The sequence below is a fragment of the Oncorhynchus tshawytscha genome, linkage group LG04, assembly GCF_018296145.1.
Source record: "Oncorhynchus tshawytscha isolate Ot180627B linkage group LG04, Otsh_v2.0, whole genome shotgun sequence".
Lineage (NCBI taxonomy): Eukaryota > Metazoa > Chordata > Actinopteri > Salmoniformes > Salmonidae > Oncorhynchus > Oncorhynchus tshawytscha.
In genome coordinates this window covers 38,258,772-38,282,252 of record NC_056432.1, presented here as the reverse complement: position 1 = coordinate 38,282,252, position 23,481 = coordinate 38,258,772, and the positions used below count along the sequence as shown (strand labels likewise).

The window sequence follows — 23,481 nt, the reverse complement described above, 5'->3', positions numbered from 1 at the left end:
GTATTGACATCTTTTATTTGTTTTGCTTTTACATCATTGTGACCATGATTAGAGGTTGCAGGATGGTAATGTGACGGATATGATAGAGTCTCTTATGGTCGTTTATTTTAATACTTGGATGTTTTAAAGTCACTGAGTGTACTTAACATGTAACAGGCATGTTTACCTATGAGGGCTAAGGGGATTGATCCACCACTTTTCACTCTAATTCTCATGGAGAATAGTCTAATGACTGGAATATTTAGTGACTGTTTTAAAGCAAGGTCTGCATCCTCGATATACACAGCTTTACCTTTTAGTTTTCTCTATTAGGTATAAAAATATATCTATATAGTTTATTTTTTCTCCCTCTGGATTATTCGGTACATATGTTGTGTCTTTGTTCCTGATATGTTTCCACAGTGCAGTTTGGTATTTTTATTTGCAAGTGGAATTCAGTAGGGGGGAGTGTAACAAGGTGGTGATTCCCCTTGCCACTTTATTGTTAAGCCAATGGGTTTTTGGTTTTAGTTTTGTCTTGCCTTCACCTACTCAACATGGCATCTTATTGGCTGGTTTGCGTAGCTTGCTTACCAGGGAGGATGTTTCATTAGAATCGTCCCAGTGAACAAGCACCAAACCAGCGGTAATTTGTTGGTTGCAAAAGCACTGCACTGTCAAAAGTGATTTCTATACTCCCAAGTGATGATTTAATTGTACAATTTATATCAATTTGTTTGTAAATGTTATTCGAACATCACACATAAGATGCAGCGTTTTTTTGGTGTATTTTGTACAGTGCATCACGTGCAGAGTTGGATGGTGAACTATGCATTGCATGATGTGCAATTTTGTGCTGTTTCTATCAGAATAAAGCTCCATGACTGGTGCTACAAGTTGGAGTTCGTGCCGATGATTGTACGCAACGCAAGAAGAGTACTGTTACATTTACACACACTACAGTTTGTTTTTCATTGCTCTGCTGACGTTCCTATCACTCCTACAGTATGGCCAAGGGATGTCCTTTAACATCTACATTGCAGTAGTTCAACAGGAGTGACATTTTTTTCCTGTGTGGCATCAGCAACATTCTCACAACTAGTTTAACTCTTTCATGTATGTATCCATGCCTTTTGTTAGGGAATTATGCATTGTGCTATACCTAAAGAGGTGAGCAATACAGTTACTCTACATTTACGTTCGCAAGTGCCATGCCCTATCAACTGAACCACAACGGACATAATAGTCCTTAAGGCAAATGTCAGAATGAGTTTGAAGTTGAGTTTTTGACTTTCTGCACTAAAACAGCTTTGTAAGAGCATTGTATGCACTTAAATTGGAGCTGTTCACTTGGGTAACTGGTGTTCAGTGAAAACTAGAGATGGACTTCCTGTTGTCATTGGTTGGAGTAAATCCAGGCCTCATTGCTCTTTGTTTGGACTGTCTCCTGTGCTAATGTAAGCAGCCCTGTATTACTCAGCAGCAGGACTAATAAGGTTAATCGCTGCTGCTGTTAAGAAGACTGTGAAGCAGCTTTTCTGGTTAAGACAAATGCTCCAGGTCTAAAGCAGAGCCTGTGTACCGAATGGCACCCTATTCCACATATAGTAGACTACCTTTGACAAGAGCAGTATGGGCCCTGGTCAAAGTTGCCTAGTGCACTATAAAGGGAATAGAGTGCCATTTGGGACACACAAATAGATGTAGCAGCTAGCCTCAGCAATTCATAGCCTGCTACCCTGGAAGATGGGATTCATCCAGGACCATCAATTACACACCTAACACCCCCTCTGACACTTTTAGTTTTTAGTCCTCCAGACTGATTAGATGTTAGAGGCGCAGGCAGGCGACATATCCAAGTGGTTGTTTAATCCCTTACCATCTACCAAGACCACCCATTACCCTGATGTACTGTAGCCTAGTCTCTCTATTAATCCACGTCTTCCCACCAGGGCGGATAATGGTAGCAAGAGCCATCTGAAGACCGGAAACCCCAAACCAGAATGTCTCCACCAAGTAAATACACACACTAGACATGCACGCAACAACCACACGTTTGTGACACACACACACACACACAAAAAAGTCTGGCTTGTTTTGCAACCAGGGAGGAAGGACCACCTACCGTGCTGTGCCACCAGGAGGGGGAATGTCACAGGTAACTTGAGACGGAGTTCAGTGGGTAACGACAGACATTCGGTTGACTAGACACACTTGGGCCAGGGAAAATCTCCTTCTGCTCTATGTGGTAACAAAGAGCTGCATTCATGTGAAAAAAGGTTAATTATGCGAGGCTTGGCTGAATAGGTTCTGTGCGTGCTAAAACTGAAGGGGATGGTTCAGCGGTCTCTTTCTCAGGCCCGGCCTGAGAGAGGACAGGGAACCAGAACAGGTGATTGGGTCTAATTTCTCTTACGGTCAAGAGTAACCTCAGAGTTCATGGGAAAGTCCTATCTCTGTGCCAGCATCCTAAATGGCACCCTATTCCCTATGTAGTGCAGTACATTTGACCAGAGCATAGGCTTACATAGGAAATAGGGTGCCATTTGGGAAGCTGACTGTGTCCCTTTGTCCAATCTTACTCGAAATTGCTTCACTTCCTTAGTTATACCCAGAATGACTTTTCTGGGAATATTTAGTTTAACGGTGAGAAATACTACTACTTTCTGGGAGATTTAGTCAGGCTGGTCCTCTATAAATCTTGTGGACAAGAGAATATATTACCTGGAACTGAAAGCAGCTTTCTGGGAAGTCCTGTTTTTCAAGCCCCTAAATTGCAACTTTTCCCTCTAAAAAAACCCACTCTGACCAGACATCAGTACACACACACAGGCTGTGTGAAACCAGTGCTTGTGCATCCATGCTACTATTGGATTGATGAAGAGGCCCAATCTCAGTCGAATGTGCTGTCCCAAAAGAAGACGTGAATATGTACATTTACAGATATAATTTCTATTACAGATTATCATACAGTTCGTGTACAAATTGAAGTTGCAACATCCATTTTTGGACGTATTAATTCATAATATGTACCCATTGATTCTTCAAGAGTATAACTAATAAATATCTCATGAACTTAGTTCAACTGTCGTACCCCATCAGAACCCGAAATATAAGCTTTTACTCCAAGTTTGTAAATGTAAACACTGCATGGCTTCAAAACATGTTTAAAACTATACTTTTGATGTTATGGATTGTAAATCCTTTAAGATTTGTTTTATTTATTCAACCTTTATTTAACTAGGAATGTCAGTTAAGAACAAATCCTTATTTACAATGACGGCCTAGGAACAGTGGGTTAACTGCCTTGTTCAGGGGCAGAACGATAGATGTTCACCTTGTCAGCTCGGGGATTCAATTTAGCAATCTTTCGGTTACTGGCCCAACGCTCTAACCACTATAGCTGTGTCTATGAATTTGAGCTTTTTACTGAAACAGTGGTGGGGAACACACTTTGTTATTGTTTCAACTGTGGAATTGCCCCTTTAAGCTAAAACATCCAAATGATGTTCTGCATCATCCAGAAGTGTAGAAGAAGTATACGTTTGATTTATTATGATACAATTCACAAGTTAAGAAACAGTTTGCATTTGAACGGGAAAAAAATTACATATAAAAAGGTATACTAATTTATCCAATTAATGAGTTTAATGTTAAAAAGGCCAAATTAAATACATTTTCATTTTGCTCAACATTGCCATTTTCAGAATACATTGAAATAATATTTACAATATATGAGAATAAGTAATCTGACTTTCATTATAACCTACCTCAAAATGTTCCATAAAATCTATAGTTGGACATTTCTGTAGTGTTAGATTATCTGTAATATAGCACTAACAGATTTCAGTCAGACAGAAGAAACTCAGCATTTAACATTATGAAATGGATGTAATTCCATGGAGCAATGTCAAATTTAACCAATTACTTATAAACTAGATGACTGACAAGGAGCTGTTTTGAAGCCACCACACCTCCATCTTGACACCCCAACCATGGTAAAAAAAATATTTTGGAAGCTGTAGAAAAGTCCAAATTAGTTTTAGCCACATTTATTCCATTGCAGACTCCGTAAAGCATACTTTAAAATTACATTATGTAAGCTAAACATAAAAAATAATTATGATACAAATATATACAGTACCAGAGAAAAGTTTGGACACACCTACACATTCAAGGGTTTTTCTTTATTTTGACTATTTTCTACATTGTAGAATAATAGTGAAGACATCAAAACTATGAAATAACACATATGGCAGTAACCAAAAAAGTGTTAAACAAATCAAAATATATTTTAGATTTCAAAGTAGCCACACACAAAGTAGTCAATTTGGAAAATGTCAAGATCTTTGACAATGTCTAAGTGCAGTCGTAAAAACCACCAAGCGCTATTATGGAACTGGCTCCCATGAGGACCTCCACAGGAAGGGAAGACCCTGAGTTAACTCTGCTGCAGAGGATAAGTTCATTAGAGTTACCAGCCTCAGAAATTGCAGCCCAAATAAATGCTTCACTGAGTTCAAGTAACAGACATGTCAACATTAACTGTTCAGAGGAGACTCTGTGAATCAGGCCTTCATGGTCAAATTGCTGCAAAGAAACCACTACTAAAGGAAACCAATAATAAGAAGACTTGCTTGGCCCAAGAAACATGAGCAATGGATATTAGACCGGTGGAAATCTGTCCTTTGGTCTGATGAGTCCAAATGAGATTTTTGGTTCCAACTGCCTTCTTTGTGAGACGCAGAGTAGGTGAACGGATGATCTCCGTATGTGTGGATCCCACCATGAAGAATGGGGGAGGAGGTGTGATGGTGCTTTTCTGGTGACACTGTCAGTGATTTATTTAGAATTCAAGGCACACTTAAAGCAGCGATACACCAACTCATCTGGTTTGCACTTAGTGGGACTATCATTTGTTTTTCAATAGGACAATGACCCAACACACCTCCAGGCTGTGTAAGGGCTATTTGACCGTGATGCATCAGATGACCTGACCTCCACAATCACCTGACCACAACCCAATTGAGATGGTTTGGGATGAGTTGCAACCAACAAGTGCTCAGCATATGTGGGAACTCCTTCAAGACTGTTGGAAAAGCATTCCAGGTGAAGCTGGTTGAGAGTATGCAAAGCTGCCATCAAGGTGGCTACTTTGAGAATCTCAAATATAAAATATATTTTGATTTACATAATTCCATATGTGTTATTTCATGGTTTTGATGTCTTCACTATTATTCTACAATGTAGAAAATAGTAAAAAATAATGAAAAACCCTTGAGAGAGTAGGTGTGTCCAAACTTTTGACCGGTACTGTATATATAAAAACATTTGTCAAAGTATAATTTTTTTTAAGTTCTAATGCTACCGTCCCCACTACAATAAAAAAAAATACTTAAATACATGTAATTTTGTCTTAGTGCCACTATGGCCGACCTTTGGCTTCAAAGCCTTTCATTGGCCAATACACCAATACACCAATACATCAGCAATCCAGGGTTTATATTAATCATTGTATTTAACCCACGTATTGTCAATGTATATCTATATCATCACCAAAAGTTAACAATCTAATGTCCTTCATTCATACAATTGATCGCTACAAAAACAAAGAAATCAAGAAGTTGAGGTTGTTTAGGAATCGTCTTCGATTTTTAACATGTTGCTGCCAAAAATAAAGCGAGCAAAAGTTAGGATAAGCTAAATAAGATGGCTGCTAAAATAGTATGCTAAGATACACTTGACCTGAACCCACTGAGCTGACAGAGGCAATCTTCACAGAAACTACAGGCACTGGAGACAAACAAGAGCACTTCTCGGCCTAACGCTTCACTTGAAGGCAATCAAATGTGCTTACATAGCTAGACATAGCCTACCCACACACATACAAACAAGTCAATCAACGCACGGCAAAATGAACAGTAGTCACCAAACAAACACTGTGCACGGCACATTTACGTTTTACAAAAGGACCATCTGAGCATTGACGCAACATGCAAGAAGAATGCAAGCATAATTTGGGCCATTTGGTTTTGTAAAGCAAGCGATCTCTGTACAGGCAAAAGTAAACAGACTTAAGATGCAGTAAGTAAATGGTTAGAAATACAGAGATAGGAAATACATTTTTAGAAGATTAGGAGTCTGGGGATGTATTACAGAAAACAACCTAACTGTCAAATCGTATCTTATTTCACTTTAGAGGGGCCTTTAGAATTTTAATGTGTAATACAGCCCCAGCATCATATACTGTACATGCGTTAGTTGAGTGGAGTATAGAACAGTGTGAGGGAGTCGAGTACAGGGGAGATTGTAGAGACGCAGTAGTCAGAAAGTAGATGTGGATCCTGGATGGGAGCCAGGAGGGCTGGTATGATGTTCTGCAGGCTAAAGTTTCAGGTGGTCCTCAGTCTGAAGGTGCGGTGGTGGTCCCACCTACCCAGGACCAGGGGCCTCATTTATCAACCGTGCGTACATTTCTCACTAAATTCTGCCGTACGGGGGGGATGCTAGGATTTGCATGTACAACTAAATTATTGGGATTCATCAAACTACTGCACACAACATATACGAACATTTTTGTTACCTTTTATGGTAATAAAAACACCCTCATTTGATGTATGATTTGGAGATGTTGGAACTGGGCCATGACAGTTTCTAAAAGAAAGTGCAATGGCCAATTTTATCACTTTTGTAGAGCTGAGGGCAGAATACTTACCTTTTTCAAACAAAAAATGCATGCCGCCTATAGAGAGTGCCAAACACTGGTAGCACATTCTTAAAGTTTGATTCCCTATTCAAACAGCTCAAAAGTAAATGCTACAACACACTTCTATGGAAAATACTAATTCCTGTTCAATATTTTGAAGTAGATGATTGTGTTTCTATCTCCTGCCTTGGCATAGGCTCTGAATTGAAAGAGGCTATAATGTGGCAATACTGTATCCTACACACTGTCAAATTTAAATAGGCTACCGGTCTATTTACTTTTGAGCCTGTTTGGCTCTCCTCCTTTCTCCAGGAGAAACGGAAGTTAGGTTGAAAATACTGTATCCCTGAAAACCAGAAAGATCCTCTTTCCGCCAACGCCGCTAAGAGTGGAAAAGGAGAGACATGTCCTGCTATATGATTATAATTTAGGCTTTTATAATACAAGTAAAAGAGACGCATTAGGCTACATGCTGCTATGTGATCTCCTTACCAATGTTTCTATTAGCCTACCATTATTATAATTCTTGTGCATCAAACACCTACATTTTTTCTCAAAATAACAATATTTGCTTGCGATACATGTTGATCTACCACTAGAAGTTGTGCGTACGGCTGGTCTGAGATTTTCGTGGAGATAAGCACACTTTCCCTTCAAGTTCAAAATGGATAAATACCAACATTTGAGGGAAAACTGGCATACGCAAGGTTTAGACAATTTTTTGTGCGAACGCACCTTTGATAAATGAGGCCCCAGGTGATGCTGAGCAGAGCCAGAACCAGATAGAACCAGCCCCTCAAGAGCTCTTGTCCAGTCAGTCTGGGATCTGCCAAAAGTGAGAAGGTCAGTGAGAAAAAACACCCTTAAACAGCAGGAATATATTTATTTTTTTAAGACAAAACGGCAGCCAGTATGATGCAGATAAACTTTAGTGACGTTTTTAGTGAAGCCATAGTTTATTTTTGGGGATCTGCCAAAGAAATGTCACAGTTAGCTAGCTGCTCATCTCTATGGCTCTAAAACACCCACCATCATACATCACCGTGCTCAACAATGTGCACTAGTTACTACCTGACTGTATCATCAACTTCTGTTATATCAAAGCTATTCGGTTATTTCAAAGTTGTTCTTAAGAGAAAACATGTATCTTTATTTTAAATATCATAAACCCTTTCACATATTCACAATTGACAGCATTTATTCTCTCCAAAGACTAATGATTTGAAGGTCAAGATAGTCCAGGTGCCCGCTCTCTTATGCAGTGCCAGTCAGTGTGCTGGCAGGTTGGCACCCGGAAGAACCAGTACAACACACAGTGCATTGGTCCTGCTCCTGAATAGTGAGCACTGTGGTGGAGGAGCATAGGGAGATAGACTTGGCACCGCCGTCTGTTAATGACTCATTTTGAAACCATTAACTGCTGAACGCCTGTTTTCCTACACTGCGGTCTAGTGCAATTACACCAGAGGACCATTCATCACACACTTCACCCCGAACAGTGAAATTCCACAACAGGTCCACTGAGGTCCGCCATCGGGGCCTTCTGCTTTGCTATGTAAGGAAGAGCATGCAGCAGAGTAGCGGGACAATGCTATCGCAACACTTCACATTGGGCCTTTCCAGTGGGCCTGCTGCACGGACGGAAGGACAGATTGCCTAAAAGACCATGGCAACAGTCCAACGGACTTCTCTCAACAGCTACTTATAAAAGAGCAGTTTACATTCCTCACAAATACATGTATAGAGGTGCCCGTCAGGAATTTCTAATGAAAATAATAACCCCTGTATGCACTTTGTTCCACCAGGCCAGAGCTGAACCAGCACTTGATGAACAACTAGGGCCATGTTCTTCAGCAGATCCATTAAAGAATTGTTGCTCTCTCTTCATGTAGAACATTATCAGAGACAGTTTGGGTTTGACGTGACTGAAATGTCTGTTGAAAAACACCAGGTTGAGACATTGTCATTAAGAGTTCGCAAACAGTTTCGCAGCGTGACACTTGTTGTTGAAAATAGTCGCGATCTTAAATGGGGGAAATGATGTTCTTTGTCACATGCAATAACCTACACAAGGCGGACAGATGTGCTTGATTGAGGCGAATAGATTCATGACACATGTAGTCCTCTTGAAATACATTGGGAGAAAAACCCTGTGCTGTCTGCCAGTACATTTTAATTAACTCTCCGATGTTCGAAACCCATAACGGAGAGGCGTGATACTGTAGAGAGCATGGTAGATGGGAACTGCACAGCATGAGAGTAAATACAAATTGCTGTGGGACAATGACTTGGTCTCAATGATTTTTGTAACAGCATGGGGTGAAACCAAGAAGAATATAAATTTCAGTCTTGGAAAGCAAGAGCAGCCATATTTCAGTTCAATAACATGCCACATCTATCCATCATTAGATTAAAGAAATTGCTCTCACGCACTCACTACTCAAATACTTATAGATTTCACCCTTTGAGCAGTTTTTTGACAGTATTCTTCCTCAGATTGCTCCAGAGTCATTTGGAAAGTAATACAGAACGGCCATGAATACGAGGCATATGCAATCTGTTGTACACATCCTGTGTGACATGACCGTGTCTTGAAACTCACCATAGTACTGTAGATTTTATCTGCCCAGGCTCCTGTCTTCAAAGATGGTTACTTCAACCTTGATCATGTTTAGTTAAAGGCAATGCAGAATTCCTCTAAAATATGACATCTACAGACGCATACTGCTGTGAGTAAAGCACTTGGGCAGCAATAGTCAAAACATCAAATCAGACACTCAAAAATGCAGACATTACTTGTTCAGGTGCATTGAGAAGACATGGGGGGGAAACAGGGCAGGTGTGACATTCCTGTCAATCTCCACTCTGCTATCACAGCCGCTCCCAGGCCAAAATCAGCAGCTCTGCAGTGCTGGAGAAATAATCCAGGAGGTCGCCATAAAACCAAGGTCTGCTTTCCAAATGACACCCTATTCCCTAAATAGTGCACTACTTTTGACCAGAGCTCCATACGGTGCCATTTGGGATGCAGACAATGAAATCATACAGGAGGTCCTCAGCTGTAAACGATTTCAGTCATATTTCACTGCCTGCTCCAGCCCTCAGTACAATTTATTTTGAATGTTGAGTCAGTCACTCAGGCTGCACCCCATACACTTGGAGAACGTAGACCATTTCTGCACCCTCTGATTTTGAGCAGATGAAATTGATTAAATATAACTTTTATCTGGTATTATTACAGGGTACCACTGTGAGCTGCCCAGACTCCTGGTTTCCATTTACAGGCAGGGGTTCGAGAGGGGAGCACACCACACAGAGCCCTGGGTAATGCGTCCCAAATGGCACCCTAATCCCTATGGGGTTCTGGTCAAAAGTAGCGCACTGTAATGGGAATAGGGTGCCATTTGGGATGCACATGTGGAAACACCAAATACCAACTCGGTCACACACCAGCAGCAGGTCAATGTGAAACTTCATTGTTCTAACTAGTACTACACAGCACACATCAACATGGAGCTAGCCCAGCCCTGACTTAAATATACATCAGCCTGCATGACGAAATCTAAGAAATGCATAAAGGAAATATCACTGGAAAAAAGCACAACACTTGTTTTCTGATCTTCTAATTCTAAATATAGTACCTTGTTTATCCCGTGAACGTAGCACATAGAGGCTGCATTCCAAAGGCACACTATTCCTAATATATAGTGCACTGCTTTACAAAGTAGTGCCCTTCAAAGGGTGCCATTTTGGATGGAAGTCTGAGTTACCTTTCCAGACACGTTGCTTTAATGGCTATCACACTGCTTTCTGAAGAAGGATACAACTCTGAGGCCTCTCTCAATAGGGTCAGTGAGGAGCAGACCTCGTGGAGCATAGATCTTATCATTCTGCTCCTGGATGAACTTAGCAATCTTCTTCAAAACCTGAAGAGAGACAATAAGAAGAAAAAACTTTCAGTTTTCCAACTTACCTTGTCATACATAGTTTTGGTTGAATATACATAGTTTGGTTCCTCTCTAGGTTTCTTCCTAGGTTTTGGACTTTCAAGGGAGTTTTTCCTAGCCACCGTGCTTCTACCCCTGCATTGCTTGCTGTTTGGGGTTTTAGGCTGGGTTTCTGTACAGCACTTTGAGATATCAGCTGATGTACGAAGGGCTATATAAATACATTTGATTTGATTTGAATAGTTGCATGATCGAAGATTACATTATTTTAATTTATTACATCAAATGTACTTTTAACCTAGAACATTTGCTTTCACCAAACAAGGGGTAGCCTACTGGTAGACTGTCATCTCTCAACGTTTACTTATTATAATAATTTGTTTTAAACACATTTTTTTTTACAAACATTAATTCATACAGTGCCTTTGGAAAGTATTCAGACCCCTTGACTTTTTTCACATTTTGTTACGTTACAGCCTTATTCTAAAATTGATTAAATAAATTGTTTTCTTCCTTCATCCTTAGTGGCGCAGCGGTCTAAGGCACTGCATCTCAGTGCTAGAGGCGTCACTACAGACCCTGGTTCAATCCTGGGCTGTATCACAACTGGCCATGATTGGGAGTCCCATAGGGCGGAGCACAATTAGCCCAGCGTCATCCGGGTTAGGGTTTGGTCGGGGTAGGCCGTCATTGTTAATAAGAATTTGTTCTTAACTGACTTGCCAAGTTAAATAAATAGGTTTCAAGAAAAATACATCTACACACAATACACCATAATGACAAAAGCAAAAATAGGTTTGTAGAAATTGTAGCACTTTCCTGTTCTAAGTGGGCTGGAGGAGCCACCCCTGGTCTTTGCTAGGCCACCAGTAGCCAATTTTATGGGTGTGCTCAGTTGAAAAGTCATTTAAAACTTGACTTCCATCTTCATGAGCACTCAAAAAATATAAAAATTCAGAACTATAACTTTTCTCTGGCACAGTATAAGACAAATATGAATGACATCAATTGGAAAGCTTTTATTGGGCCTTTTTGGGAAACAGGCTGTACCGTGTATTGTCCTATATAACCAGCTGTCTGACATACTGTGCATTCGGAAAGTATTCAGACCCCTTGACCTTTTCCACATTTTGTTACGTTACAGCCTTATTCTGAAATGGATTAATTTTAAAAAAAATCCTCAATCTACACAATACCACATAATGACAAAGCAACATTTTTGCACATTTATATAAAAAATGTAAAATTATATATTTATTTACATAAGTATTCAGACCCTTTGCTATGAGACTCAAAATTGAGCTAAGGTGCATCCTGTTTCCATTGATCATCCTTGAGATGTTTCTACAACTGATTTTGAGTCCACCTGTGGTAAATTCAATTGATTCGACGTGATTTGGAAAGGCACACACCCGTCTATGTAAGGTCCCACAGTTAACTGTGCATGTCAGAGCAAAAAACAAAAGGGTACCAAAAAATGTCTGCAGCATTGAAGTTTGGAACCACCGAGATTCTACATAGAGCAGGCTGCCCGGCCAAACTGAGCAATCGGGGGAGAAAGGCCTTGGTCAGGAAGGTGACCAAGTACCCGATGGTCACTCTGACAGAGCTCCAGAGTTCCTCTGTGGAAATGGGAGAACCTTCCAGAAGGACAACCATCTATCTATAGCAATCCACCAATCAGGCCTTTAAGGTAGCGGCCAGACGGAAGCAGCTCCTCAGTAAGAGGCACGACAGCCTGCTTGGAGTTTGCTAAAAAGGCACCTAAAGGACTCTCAGACAATGAGAAACAAGATTCTCTGGTCTGTTGAAACCAAGATTGGAGTCTTTGGCCTGAATGCCAAGCGTCACATCTGGAGGAAACCTGGCACCATCCTTACGGTGTAGCATGGTGTTGGCAGCATCATACTGTGGGGATTTTTTCATCTGCAGGTACTGGGAGACTAGTCAGGATCGAGGGAAAGATGAACAGAGAAAAGTACAGAGAGATCCTTGATGAAAACCTGCTCCAGAGCACTCAGGGCCTCAGACTGGGGTGAAGGTTCACCTTCCAAAAGGACAACAACCCTAAGCACACAGCCAAGACAACACGAGTGGCTTCGGGACAAGTCTCTGGATGTCCTTGAGTGGCCCAGCCAGTACCCGGACATGAAACCGATCGAACATCTCTGGAGAGACCTGAAAATAGCTGTGCAGTGACACAGAGAAAAATAGGTCCGTTATGCTCTGGTTTGAGTCACATTGTACGAACTGTCGAGAGCTTTCCAAGCTAAAGGTTAGCTGATAACCGCTAGCAGTGGTGTGCTGACTGATAGCTGGTAGCTAGTTAGCTGGCTAGCTTCAGTTGAGGGATTCCAGATCCGAAGTAAATAGAAATATTTTAGGAAAAAAACAGATCCACTCCACATTGGGTGAAGCGGGTTCCAGGAGAGTATTTAGAAGTTGAGTTTTAGGAAAATATTTAAAACGATATGCGAAAAAAAAATATATACAAGGGACACGAGAGGACAAAGACGTCTAACTGCTACGCCATCTTGGAAACAATTTACAGCTCAGATTTTCTCCCCATCATAATCAAGGGGGTAAATAACAGTGGTTTCCTTGAACAGAAGAGAATTTGAGCTTTGCAAAAATGGCAGAAGTATTACTCTACTCGTAATATTTAACTAATTTGTTTTTGCCATTGGAAAAAACCACGACGAAAAAGCGACAACATAGATGAATGAATAACAGCGCACATGGGAAATAGAGCTTCTAATGTGATTAAAGCAAAAATAGCCTACATGAAAGTAAGAGAGTAAACATGGTCTCTAGTTGAGGTATCCTGGCTTTGCATCAGTTCAAAAGATTGACAAGTGACGGAATTGACCGCCTGGGATCTGTGTGGGAGAGCTGGGCAGATCAGCTCAATCAGACCGCACAAATGAAAGATGCAATCCTCTCATTGTCAGAATTGACATGACATATACTTCATGCATGCTTATGATTGGACAAAACAAATGATGCTTCATGTCAAATTAATGGCCATTATTCTGACGTGGAATTCACATCTTGTCACATTTTCGTTGACTAAACTGAAAAGTAATTTGCAATACTTTGTTTTTTTCCGGGGCATCTCGTCTCTTCATCATTATAGTTTTAATAAGGAAAAATAGGTGGTTGACGTATTTTTCGTCCTAAAAAAGTGTTGACGTAATTAACACTGGCACAAATCAGGAGGAAGGAGAGATTAATGGGACATAACACGTATTTCTTATTGGGGTGCACGGCAAGGCACTGGAGTGACGAACCACCCTTGCTGCCTCCGCCTGGCCGGATCCCCTCTTTCCCCTGTGATTCTCTGCCGCTGACCCTATTACCTGGGCTGAATCACTGGCTTACTAGTGCTCTTTCATGCTGTTCCTAGGAGGGGTGCATCACGTCGTACCAAGCTTTTTTCCGTTACACTCGACTTGAGTGGGTTTAGTCACTGACGTGATCTTCCTGTCCGGTTATGTTCTCCCTCGGGCTCGTGCGGTCAAGAAGATATTCATGGGCTATACTCAGCCTTGTCTCAGGGTAGTAAGTTGGTGGTCTGTTGATATTCCTCTAGTGGTGTGGGGGCAGTACTTTGGTAAAGTTGGTGGGGTTATATCCTGCCTGGTTGGCCCCGTCCGGGGTATCGTCGGACGGGGCCACAGTGTCCCCTCACCCCTCCTGTCTCAGCCCCCAGTATCTATGCTGCAATAGTCTATGTGCTGGGGGGGCTAGGGTCAGTCTGTCCTATCTGGTGAAACTCTACTGTCTTATCTGTTGTCCTGTGTGAACTTAAGTATGCACCCTCTCTATGCTGATCCAGTTTCTGCTGTTTTGCCTGTGGCTATGGAACCCTTACCTGTTCACCAGATGTGCTAACGTGCTACCTTGTCGTGCTGCTGCTCCAGTTTCAACTGTTCTGCCTGCGGCTATGGAACCCTGACCTGTTAGCCGGACGTGCTACCTTGTCCCGGAACTGCTGTTTTCGACCCTCTCTCTCTCTCTCTCTCTCTCTCTCTTTCTCCCTCCTTCTCTCACCCTACTGCACCTGCGGTCTCGATCTCTGAATGCTCGGCTATGAAAAGCCAACTGACATTTACTCCTGAGGTGCTCACCTGTTGTACCCTCTACAACCACTGTGACTATTATTTGACCCTGCTGGTCATCTATGAACATTTGAACATCTTGAAGAACGATCTGGTTTTAATGGCCATGTACTCTTATAATCTCCACCCAGCACAGCCAGAAGAAGACTGGCCAGTCCTCAGAGCCTGGTTCCTCTCTAGGTTTCTTCCTAGGTTCCTGCCTTTCTAGGGAGTTTTTCCTAGCCAACGTGCTTCTACATCTGCATTGCTTGCTGTTTGGGGTTTTAGACTGGGTTTCTGTATAAGCAGTTTGTGACATCAGCTGATGTAAAAAGGGCTTTATAAATATTTATTTCATATGACTCCCACGAGGAGCCTAAGTCAATGCATCACAGGAATAAATAAATTCCTATATGGTTGTGCAGTGGTTCGTCCTGTAAAAATTGCAGCGTAGTGCAGCACAGCTTGCGTGGTGCCGCAGAATTCTATGGAACGTTATTTAAGTGCCAACCACTGGTGCCATTAACGTTATTGCTAGTTTGACCACCAGAGGGCATCTTTGAGAAGCATTTTATAGCCTTCAATATTGGCTGTACTAGAGAATTTAAAACCTATTTTTGTAAGAACATACTATTTATTTACCTTTATTTAACCAGGTAGGCAAGTTGAGAACAAGTTCTCATTTACAATTGCGACCTGGCCAAGATAAAGCAAAGCAGTTCGACAGATACAACACAGAGTTACACATGGAGTAAAACAAACATACAGTCAATAATACAGTATAAACAAGTCTATATACAATGTGAGCAAATGAGGTGAGAAGGGAGGTAAATGCAAAAAAGGCCATGGTGGCAAAGTAAATACAATATAGCAAGTAAAACATTGGAATGGTAGTTTTGCAATGGAAGAATGTGCAAAGTAGAAATAAAAATAATGGAGTGCAAAGGAGCAAAATAAATAAATAAATTAAATACAGTTGGGAAAGAGGTAGTTGTTTGGGCTAAATTATAGGTGGGCTATGTACAGGTGCAGTAATCTGTGAGTTGCTCTGACAGTTGGTGCTTAAAGCTAGTGAGGGAGATAAGTGTTTCCAGTTTCAGAGATTTTTGTAGTTTGTTCCAGTCATTGGCAGCAGAGAACTGGAAGGAGAGGCGGCCAAAGAAAGAATTGGTTTTGGGGGTAACTAGAGAGATATACCTGCTGGAGCGTGTGCTACAGGTGGGAGATGCAATGGTGACCAGCGAGCTGAGATAAGGGGGGACTTTACCTAGCAGGGTCTTGTAGATGACATGGAGCCAGTGGGTTTGGCGACGAGTATGAAGCGAGGGCCAGCCAACGAGAGCGTACAGGTCGCAATGGTGGGTAGTATATGGGGCTTTGGTGACAAAACGGATTGCACTGTGATAGACTGCATCCAATTTGTTGAGTAGGGTATTGGAGGCTATTTTGTAAATGACATCGCCAAAGTCGAGGATTGGTAGGATGGTCAGTTTTACAAGGGTATGTTTGGCAGCATGAGTGAATGATGCTTTGTTGCGAAATAGGAAGCCAATTCTAGATTTAACTTGGATTGGAGATGTTTGATATGGGTCTGGAAGGAGAGTTTACAGTCTAACCAGACACCTAAGTATTTGTAGTTGTCCACGTATTCTAAGTCAGAGCCGTCCAGAGTAGTGATGTTGGACAGGCGGGTAGGTGCAGGTAGCGATCGGTTGAAGAGCATGCATTTAGTTTACTTGTATTTAAGAGCAATTTAAGAGCAATTGGAGGCCACGGAAGGAGAGTTGTATGGCATTGAAGCTTGCCTGGAGGGTTGTTAACACAGTGTCCAAAGAAGGGCCGGAAGTATACAGAATGGTGTCGTCTGCGTAGAGGTGGATCAGAGACTCACCAGCAGCAAGAGCGACCTCATTGATGTATACAGAGAAGAGAGTCGGTCCAAGAATTGAACCCTGTGGCACCCCCATAGAGACTGCCAGAGTTCTGGACAGCAGACCCTCCGATTTGACACACTGAACTCTATCAGAGTAGTAGTTGGTGAACCAGGCGAGGCAATCATTTGAGAAACCAAGGCTGTCGAGTCCAAGGCTGAGAAACCAAGGCTGCCGATGAGGATGTGGTGATTGACAGAGTCGAAAGCCTTGGCCAGATCAATGAATACGGCTGCACAGTAATGTTTCTTATCAATGGCGGTTAAGATATCGTTTAGGACCTTGAGCGTGGCTGAGGTGCACCCATGACCAGCTCTGAAACGAGATTGCATAGCAGAGAAGGTATGGTGAGATTCGAAATGGTCGGTAATCTGTTTGTTGACTTGGCTTTCGAAGACCTTAGAAAGGCATGGTAGGATAGATATAGGTCTGTAGCAGTTTGGGTCAAGAGTGTCACCCCCTTTGAAGAGGGGGATGACCGCAGCTGCTTTCCAATCTTTGGGAATCTCAGACGACACGAAAGAGAGGTTGAACAGGCTAGTAATAGGGGTGGCAACAATTTCGGCAGATAATTTTAGAAAGAAAGGGTCCAGATTGTCTAGCCCGGCTGATTTGTAGGGGTCCAGAATTTGCAGCTCTTTCAGAACATCAGCTGAATGGATTTGGGAGAAGGAGAAATGGGGAAGGCTTGGGCGAGTTGCTGTTGGGGGTGCAGTGCTGTTGACCGGGGTAGGAGTAGCCAGGTGGAAAGCATGGCCAGCCGTAGAAAAATGCTTATTGAAATTCTCAATTATGGTGGATTTATCAGTGGTGACAGTGTTTCCTATCTTCAGTGCAGTGGGCAGCTGGGAGAAGGTGTTCTTATTCTCCATAGACTTTACAGTGTCCCAGAACCTTTTTGAGTTAGTGTTGCAGGAAGCAAATTTCTGCTTGAAAAAGCTAGCCTTGGCTTTTCTAACTGCCTGTGTATAATGGTTTCTAGCTTCCCTGAACAGCTGCATATCACGGGGGCTGTTCGATGCTAATGCAGAACGCCATAGGATGTTTTTGTGTTGGTTAAGGGCAGTCAGGTCTGGGGAGAACCAAGGGCTATATCTGTTCCTGGTTCTAAATTTCTTGAATGGGGCATGTTTATTTAAGATGGTTAGGAAGGCATTTTTTTTAAATATCCAGGCATCCTCTACTGACGGGATGAGATCAATATCCTTCCAGGATACCCCGGCCAGGTTGATTAGAAAGGCCTGCTCGCTGAAGTGTTTCAGGGAGCGTTTCACAGTGATGAGTGGAGGTCGTTTGACCGCTGACCCATTACGGATGCAGGCAATGAGGCAGTGATCGCTGAGATCTTGGTTGAAGACTATATGGGACTGATTTTAAGAAATGTTGCTTAATTCATTTGATTAATATTATGGTGTTTCTATTCCAAGAAAAACCTCTGTGTTTCCGTAAGGATGATATGGAAAATATGGTGCTGTACAAAGTGACGGTCAGGAGTAGGCTACAGTGCTGGGCTACTTAACTAAAGAATCCCCGCGTCGTGCGGGCACGCGGGAGACCGGGGTTCAATTCCCCGACAGGGAGGAAGTAGGCTGTCCTTCTAAATAAGAATTTGTTCTTAACTGATTCCATATGTGTTATTTCATAGTTGTGATGTATTCACTATTATTCTACAATGTAGAAATAAAATAAAAACCTGGAATGAGTAGGTGTGTCCAAACTTTTGACTGGTACCTGCTTAATTAATTTGCTTAATATTATGGTGCTTATATTCAAGGAAAACTAAAAACCCTCTGGGTTTCCGTTAGGATGAAACGGAAAATATGGCGCTGTACAACGTGACGGTCGGGAGTAGGCTACACAGTCCCGGGCTATTTAGCTAAAGAATCCCTGTGTCGTACGCGGGCTTGTGGGAGGCCAGGGTTCAATACCACAATGGGGAGGAAGGAGTAGGCTGTCCTTGTAAATAAGAATTTGTTTATAACCGACTTGCCTAGTTAAATAAAGGTTACACTAAGAGCATAACATTTCTACACCATAATTTTTGTCTAACCAAATAACACCTACACCACTTTTAACAGCACATTACTCAACACTAGTGAGACTAATGTCGCCTATGGCAGACCTACATTATATCGAAAAATATGACGTGACTCTCCGCCAATAATTACACATACATTGGAGGATTCTAATAATGGGCTATTATAATACGGTACACGGTGTCCAGGTCAGGATAACCAAAACATGTCTTTATTAAAGTCTATCAGAAAGAATGTTGGTACTTAATGGAATGATGAGATATGTTCTTCCTCTCTGTTTTTGTTTTATTATTTCACTGCCATACTGTGTTCGATCTTGTCTAGCCATCTTGTCTCAAGAGGACCACAATGGAAATAAGTCCCAGACTCTATTGTGTGTTATCCTCAATGATTTTATTCATGTGCATGTATGGCTTTTTCAAGTTTTATGTGTGCTTATTTTTTTGAATGGTCGAATTAAAAAACTAAACTATTTATTTTGATCCAAAGCAATGAATGAGTGAGTCAATCAGCTTTATGTAGGTGCCGGCCATCAACTTGATAATATATAATGATATTTTGGAGGTTATTTCGAAAGTGAGCAATTGTAATCTGAATAAAGGCCAAAATAATATTTGTAAGGCCAAAATAATATTTGTAAAGGCCAAAACATTTATTTCTATATTTAGAGGGAGAGAAACGCTGGGCCAAATTGTGCACCGCCCTATGGGACTCCCAATCACGGTCGTATGTGATACATAATAATAATGCTACTTAACTTGGAACGTAACTTAGAAATACATTTGACGATAGAATTCTCCCCCTACCCTCCATCTAGGCAAGTCTATTGTCCAGTTACCTGCTAGAATAGCGGGAACGTTTCCCTAGTCAGCGCCATTATTAATGCATTGCCCCTTAAAGTGTTGCTCTGTGCTACCCAGTATGGCGGGGTGGGGGTCCACCCACCCTCCCTCCTCCTCCTCTGTTCCCCATGGGCAGTCTGTCTTCTGTGCGCGGCTCTGCAGCCCATCCCTTGCCCTCTGCCCTCGTGCCTTGAACCTCGTGCAATTTCAGTGGATACAGCTGGAGAACTGCAAGGCAATCCCATTGTGTGCCCTCGGGAGCCATGACAGATACATATTGTCCTGCCAATAACAGGGTTAATAATATATCTGTGAGAATATCCAAGGGGCTTTTATATCATTCTAAATTAACAATCAATTTGTTTAAAAAATATATATATTTTGGAGATTATTTCATTTTCAAATAACGTAAAATGAGCGAGAAAAAGGCCATTCTTGAACATGGGGTGAGACATTGCTACTAATTTCTAAATAAAGCCAGTTTGTTATTTAGAATCATTTATTTCTGTTTTTAGAGGGAGAGAAACCAAAAACCTACAGTCATCTCATCGGTCTCCCAGTCGAGGCCGGCATGGGTATTGAACCAGCATCTGTAGCAAGACAGCTTGCACTGCCTTAGACCGTAGTGCAACAACAGTTTTAGTAAGTAATACTTGAAGTCGTGCACAATTATCAGTTTCTATTTAGGTTTTTGTCGCCCATTCATTGTCAGAGACACAGAAGTACCCAAAAGCATAATTAGTGCTCTAACTCCCCTTTGCGCTGGTCTGGAGCAATGAAGTGGTGACGCAGGGTACCGTCCTAAACCACAAATTACCTCTAAGTACCGCAGCATAATCACAAAACTTTTAGTTGAGCAACCACTGTATGTGCCAACCGGTAGAGCTGGATCTGAAAAAATGCTTTTGTGTAGTAACAGTATACTCACTCTACAGTGCCTTGCGAAAGTATTCGGCCCCCTTGAACTTTGCGACCTTTTGCCACATTTCAGGCTTCAAACATAAAGATATAAAACTGTATTTTTTGTGAAGAATCAACAACAAGTGGGACACAATCATGAAGTGGAACGACATTTATTGGATATTTCAAACTTTTTAAACATATCAAAAACTGAAAAATTGGGCGTGCAAAATTATTCAGCCCCCTTAAGTTAATACTTTGTAGCGCCACCTTTTGCTGCGATTACAGCTGTAAGTCGCTTGGGGTATGTCTCTATCAGTTTTGCACATCGAGAGACTGAAATCTTTTCCCATTCCTCCTTGCAAAACAGCTCAAGCTCAGTGAGGTTGGATGGAGAGCATTTGTGAACAGCAGTTTTCAGTTCTTTCCACAGATTCTCGATTGGATTCAGGTCTGGACTTTGACTTGGCCATTCTAACACCTGGATATGTTTATTTTTGAACCATTCCATTGTAGATTTTGCTTTATGTTTTGGATCATTGTCTTGTTGGAAGACAAATCTCCGTCCCAGTCTCAGGTCTTTTGCAGACTCCATCAGGTTTTCTTCCAGAATGGTCCTGTATTTGGCTCCATCCATCTTCCCATCAATTTTAACCATCTTCCCTGTCCCTGCTGAAGAAAAGCAGGCCCAAACCATGATGCTGCCACCACCATGTTTGACAGTGGGGATGGTGTGTTTAGGGTGATGAGCTGTGTTGCTTTTACGCCAAACATAACGTTTTACATTGTTGCCAAAAAGTTCAATTTTGGTTTCATCTGACCAGAGCACCTTCTTCCACATGTTTGGTGTGCCTCCAAGGTGGCTTGTGGCAAACTTTAAACGACACTTTTTATGGATATTTTTAAGAAATGGCTTTCTTCTTGCCACTCTTCCATAAAGGCCAGATTTGCAGATTTGTGCAATATACGACAGATTGTTGTCCTATGGACAGAGTCTCCCACCTCAGCTGTAGATCTCTGCAGTTCATCCAGAGTGATCATGGGCCTCTTGGCTGCATCTCTGATCAGTCTTCTCCTTGTATGAGCTGAAAGTTTAGAGGGACGGCCAGGTCTTGGTAGATTTGCAGTGGTCTGATACTCCTTCCATTTCAATATTATCGCTTGCACAAGTGCTCCTTGGGATGTTTAAAGCTTGGGAAATCTTTTTGTATCCAAATCCGTCTTTAAACTTCTTCACAACAGTATCTCGGACCTGCCTGGTGTGTTCCTTGTTCTTCATGATGCTCTCTGCGCTTTTAACGGACCTCTGAGACTATCACAGTGCAGGTGCATTTATACAGAGACTTGATTACACACAGGTGGATTGTATTTATCATCATTAGTCATTTAGGTCAACATTGGATCATTCAGAGATCCTCACTGAACTTCTGGAGAGAGTTTGCTGCACTGAAAGTAAAGGGGCTGAATAATTTTGCACGCCCAATTTTTCAGTTTTTGATTTGTTAAAAAAAATTGAAATATCCAATAAATGTGGTTCCACTTCATGATTGTGTCCCACTTGTTGTTGATTCTTCACAAAAAAATACAGTTTTATATCTTTATGTTTGTAGCCTGAAATGTGGCAAAAAGTCGCAAAGTTCAAGGGGGCCGAATACTTTCGCAAGGCACTGTAAATGTTAAAATCACATATTAGATTATGTATATATCTGCTTGTATGGGCGCTATTGTTAGAGCTGTACGGCTCTCTGCCATTTTATCTCTGCCATTAATCATATTAATATCAATACCTCACATCTCATTTCAACTTCCATGAAATGTGATCACTGTACTAGTTTGGGTTCCCCCTTACTAATTCTAAATTACTAACTTGCAACATGAAAGCTAAACCCATTGACCAAATATCTTGATGGATTACATGACAGTAATAGAGGCCTTCAATATGGGATCAAAATGCACTTATAATATCAAGCAATTTCTGAGGGGGCATTTCTTTCTGACTCCAGAAAATGGCTACTGACTGGCTTACAATCTATTCTAGAGTGTTGGTCCACAATATAATTCAGAGAATTCCAAAGCATTACTTGGGTGTATTTTTGTACAACACATTGGCTTTACCTAGTCAGCACTAGCTTTGTAGTCAGCACACATTAAGTTGTGTAGAGTTACAAAATTCCAGTATGTTTCCCCAAATTCCCAGAAATCCTGCTTGGAGCATTCTGCATTTGCTGCTTATTCTCTTCTGATTCCGGGAATCTTCCAACTAGGATTTTGGGAAAACCTAGGAATTTTGAGAACGTTAACAGAATTTTGCAACCCTAGTTGTGTGGATTAGTGAAGGTCTCTCACCTTCTCGTAGTGTGTCTCCATACAGAGGAAGATCGTGTAAGCTGTGAGGCAGGCCAGACAGCCCTCCAGATACGACGAGCCTCCCAGCTTCTCTGCCTCAGCATACAGGTTGTTCAGCGTCCTCACCGTCTCCTCAAACTGCTGCTTGTCAATCTGAAACACGGGACCAATCAAGTTGTGTCTCAAATAGCACCCTATTTCCAATATAGTGCGCTACTTTGGAACAGGGCTCATAAGGCTCTGGTCAAAAGTTGTGTACTTTATAGAGGGAATAGGGGCGCCATTTGGAAAGCAACCCAAGTAAAATCAAAAACTGTTTCTGAGGATGATACACATGGTGAGATCTAAAGAAAGGCAATCAAGATAGAAAAATACATCACATAGTTACTATTTTAGATGATCAAATGGAGTGTTAGATATCTAACAAATGGAAAGTTAATTATACATTCTTTTCATCCTTTTCATCCTCTGTATAAATGATGAGTGGTTTGATTCGAATTGTGTTTTTAATCAGAGAATGCTGCATCTCTCTCCACTTTTGGCAAAATAATTAGGAAGGCTTGGCCGTGTGCTCACCGCATGTTTTCACTTTATACCGCAGCAGGAGACACCAAAACCTCTAGTGAGGAATCTGACTGTCTCTCCTTATCTACTGGCAGAGACTAGCTAGTAAAAAAAAAAACTTTCCCAGTGT

The 23,481-nt window shown here is 41.6% G+C and overlaps 1 protein-coding gene across 2 annotated transcripts in view; it reads right to left on the bottom strand.

Annotated features, from left to right (window-relative positions):
• Positions 1–7,186: 7,186 nt before the first annotated feature.
• Positions 7,187–23,481, bottom strand: part of LOC112248679 (golgin subfamily A member 7-like) — a 33,664-nt gene continuing 17,369 nt past the window's right edge. For both annotated transcript variants that reach the window (XM_024417910.2, XM_024417909.2), the window contains exons 3-6: positions 22,788–22,940; positions 10,510–10,611; positions 9,288–9,345; positions 7,187–7,511 (exon numbers count right to left, since the gene is read on the bottom strand). In XM_024417910.2, the coding sequence (XP_024273678.1) occupies positions 9,304–9,345; positions 10,510–10,611; positions 22,788–22,940 (297 nt within the window). In that variant the 3' untranslated portion in view covers positions 7,187–7,511; positions 9,288–9,303. The remainder of the gene's footprint in view (positions 7,512–9,287; positions 9,346–10,509; positions 10,612–22,787; positions 22,941–23,481) is intronic.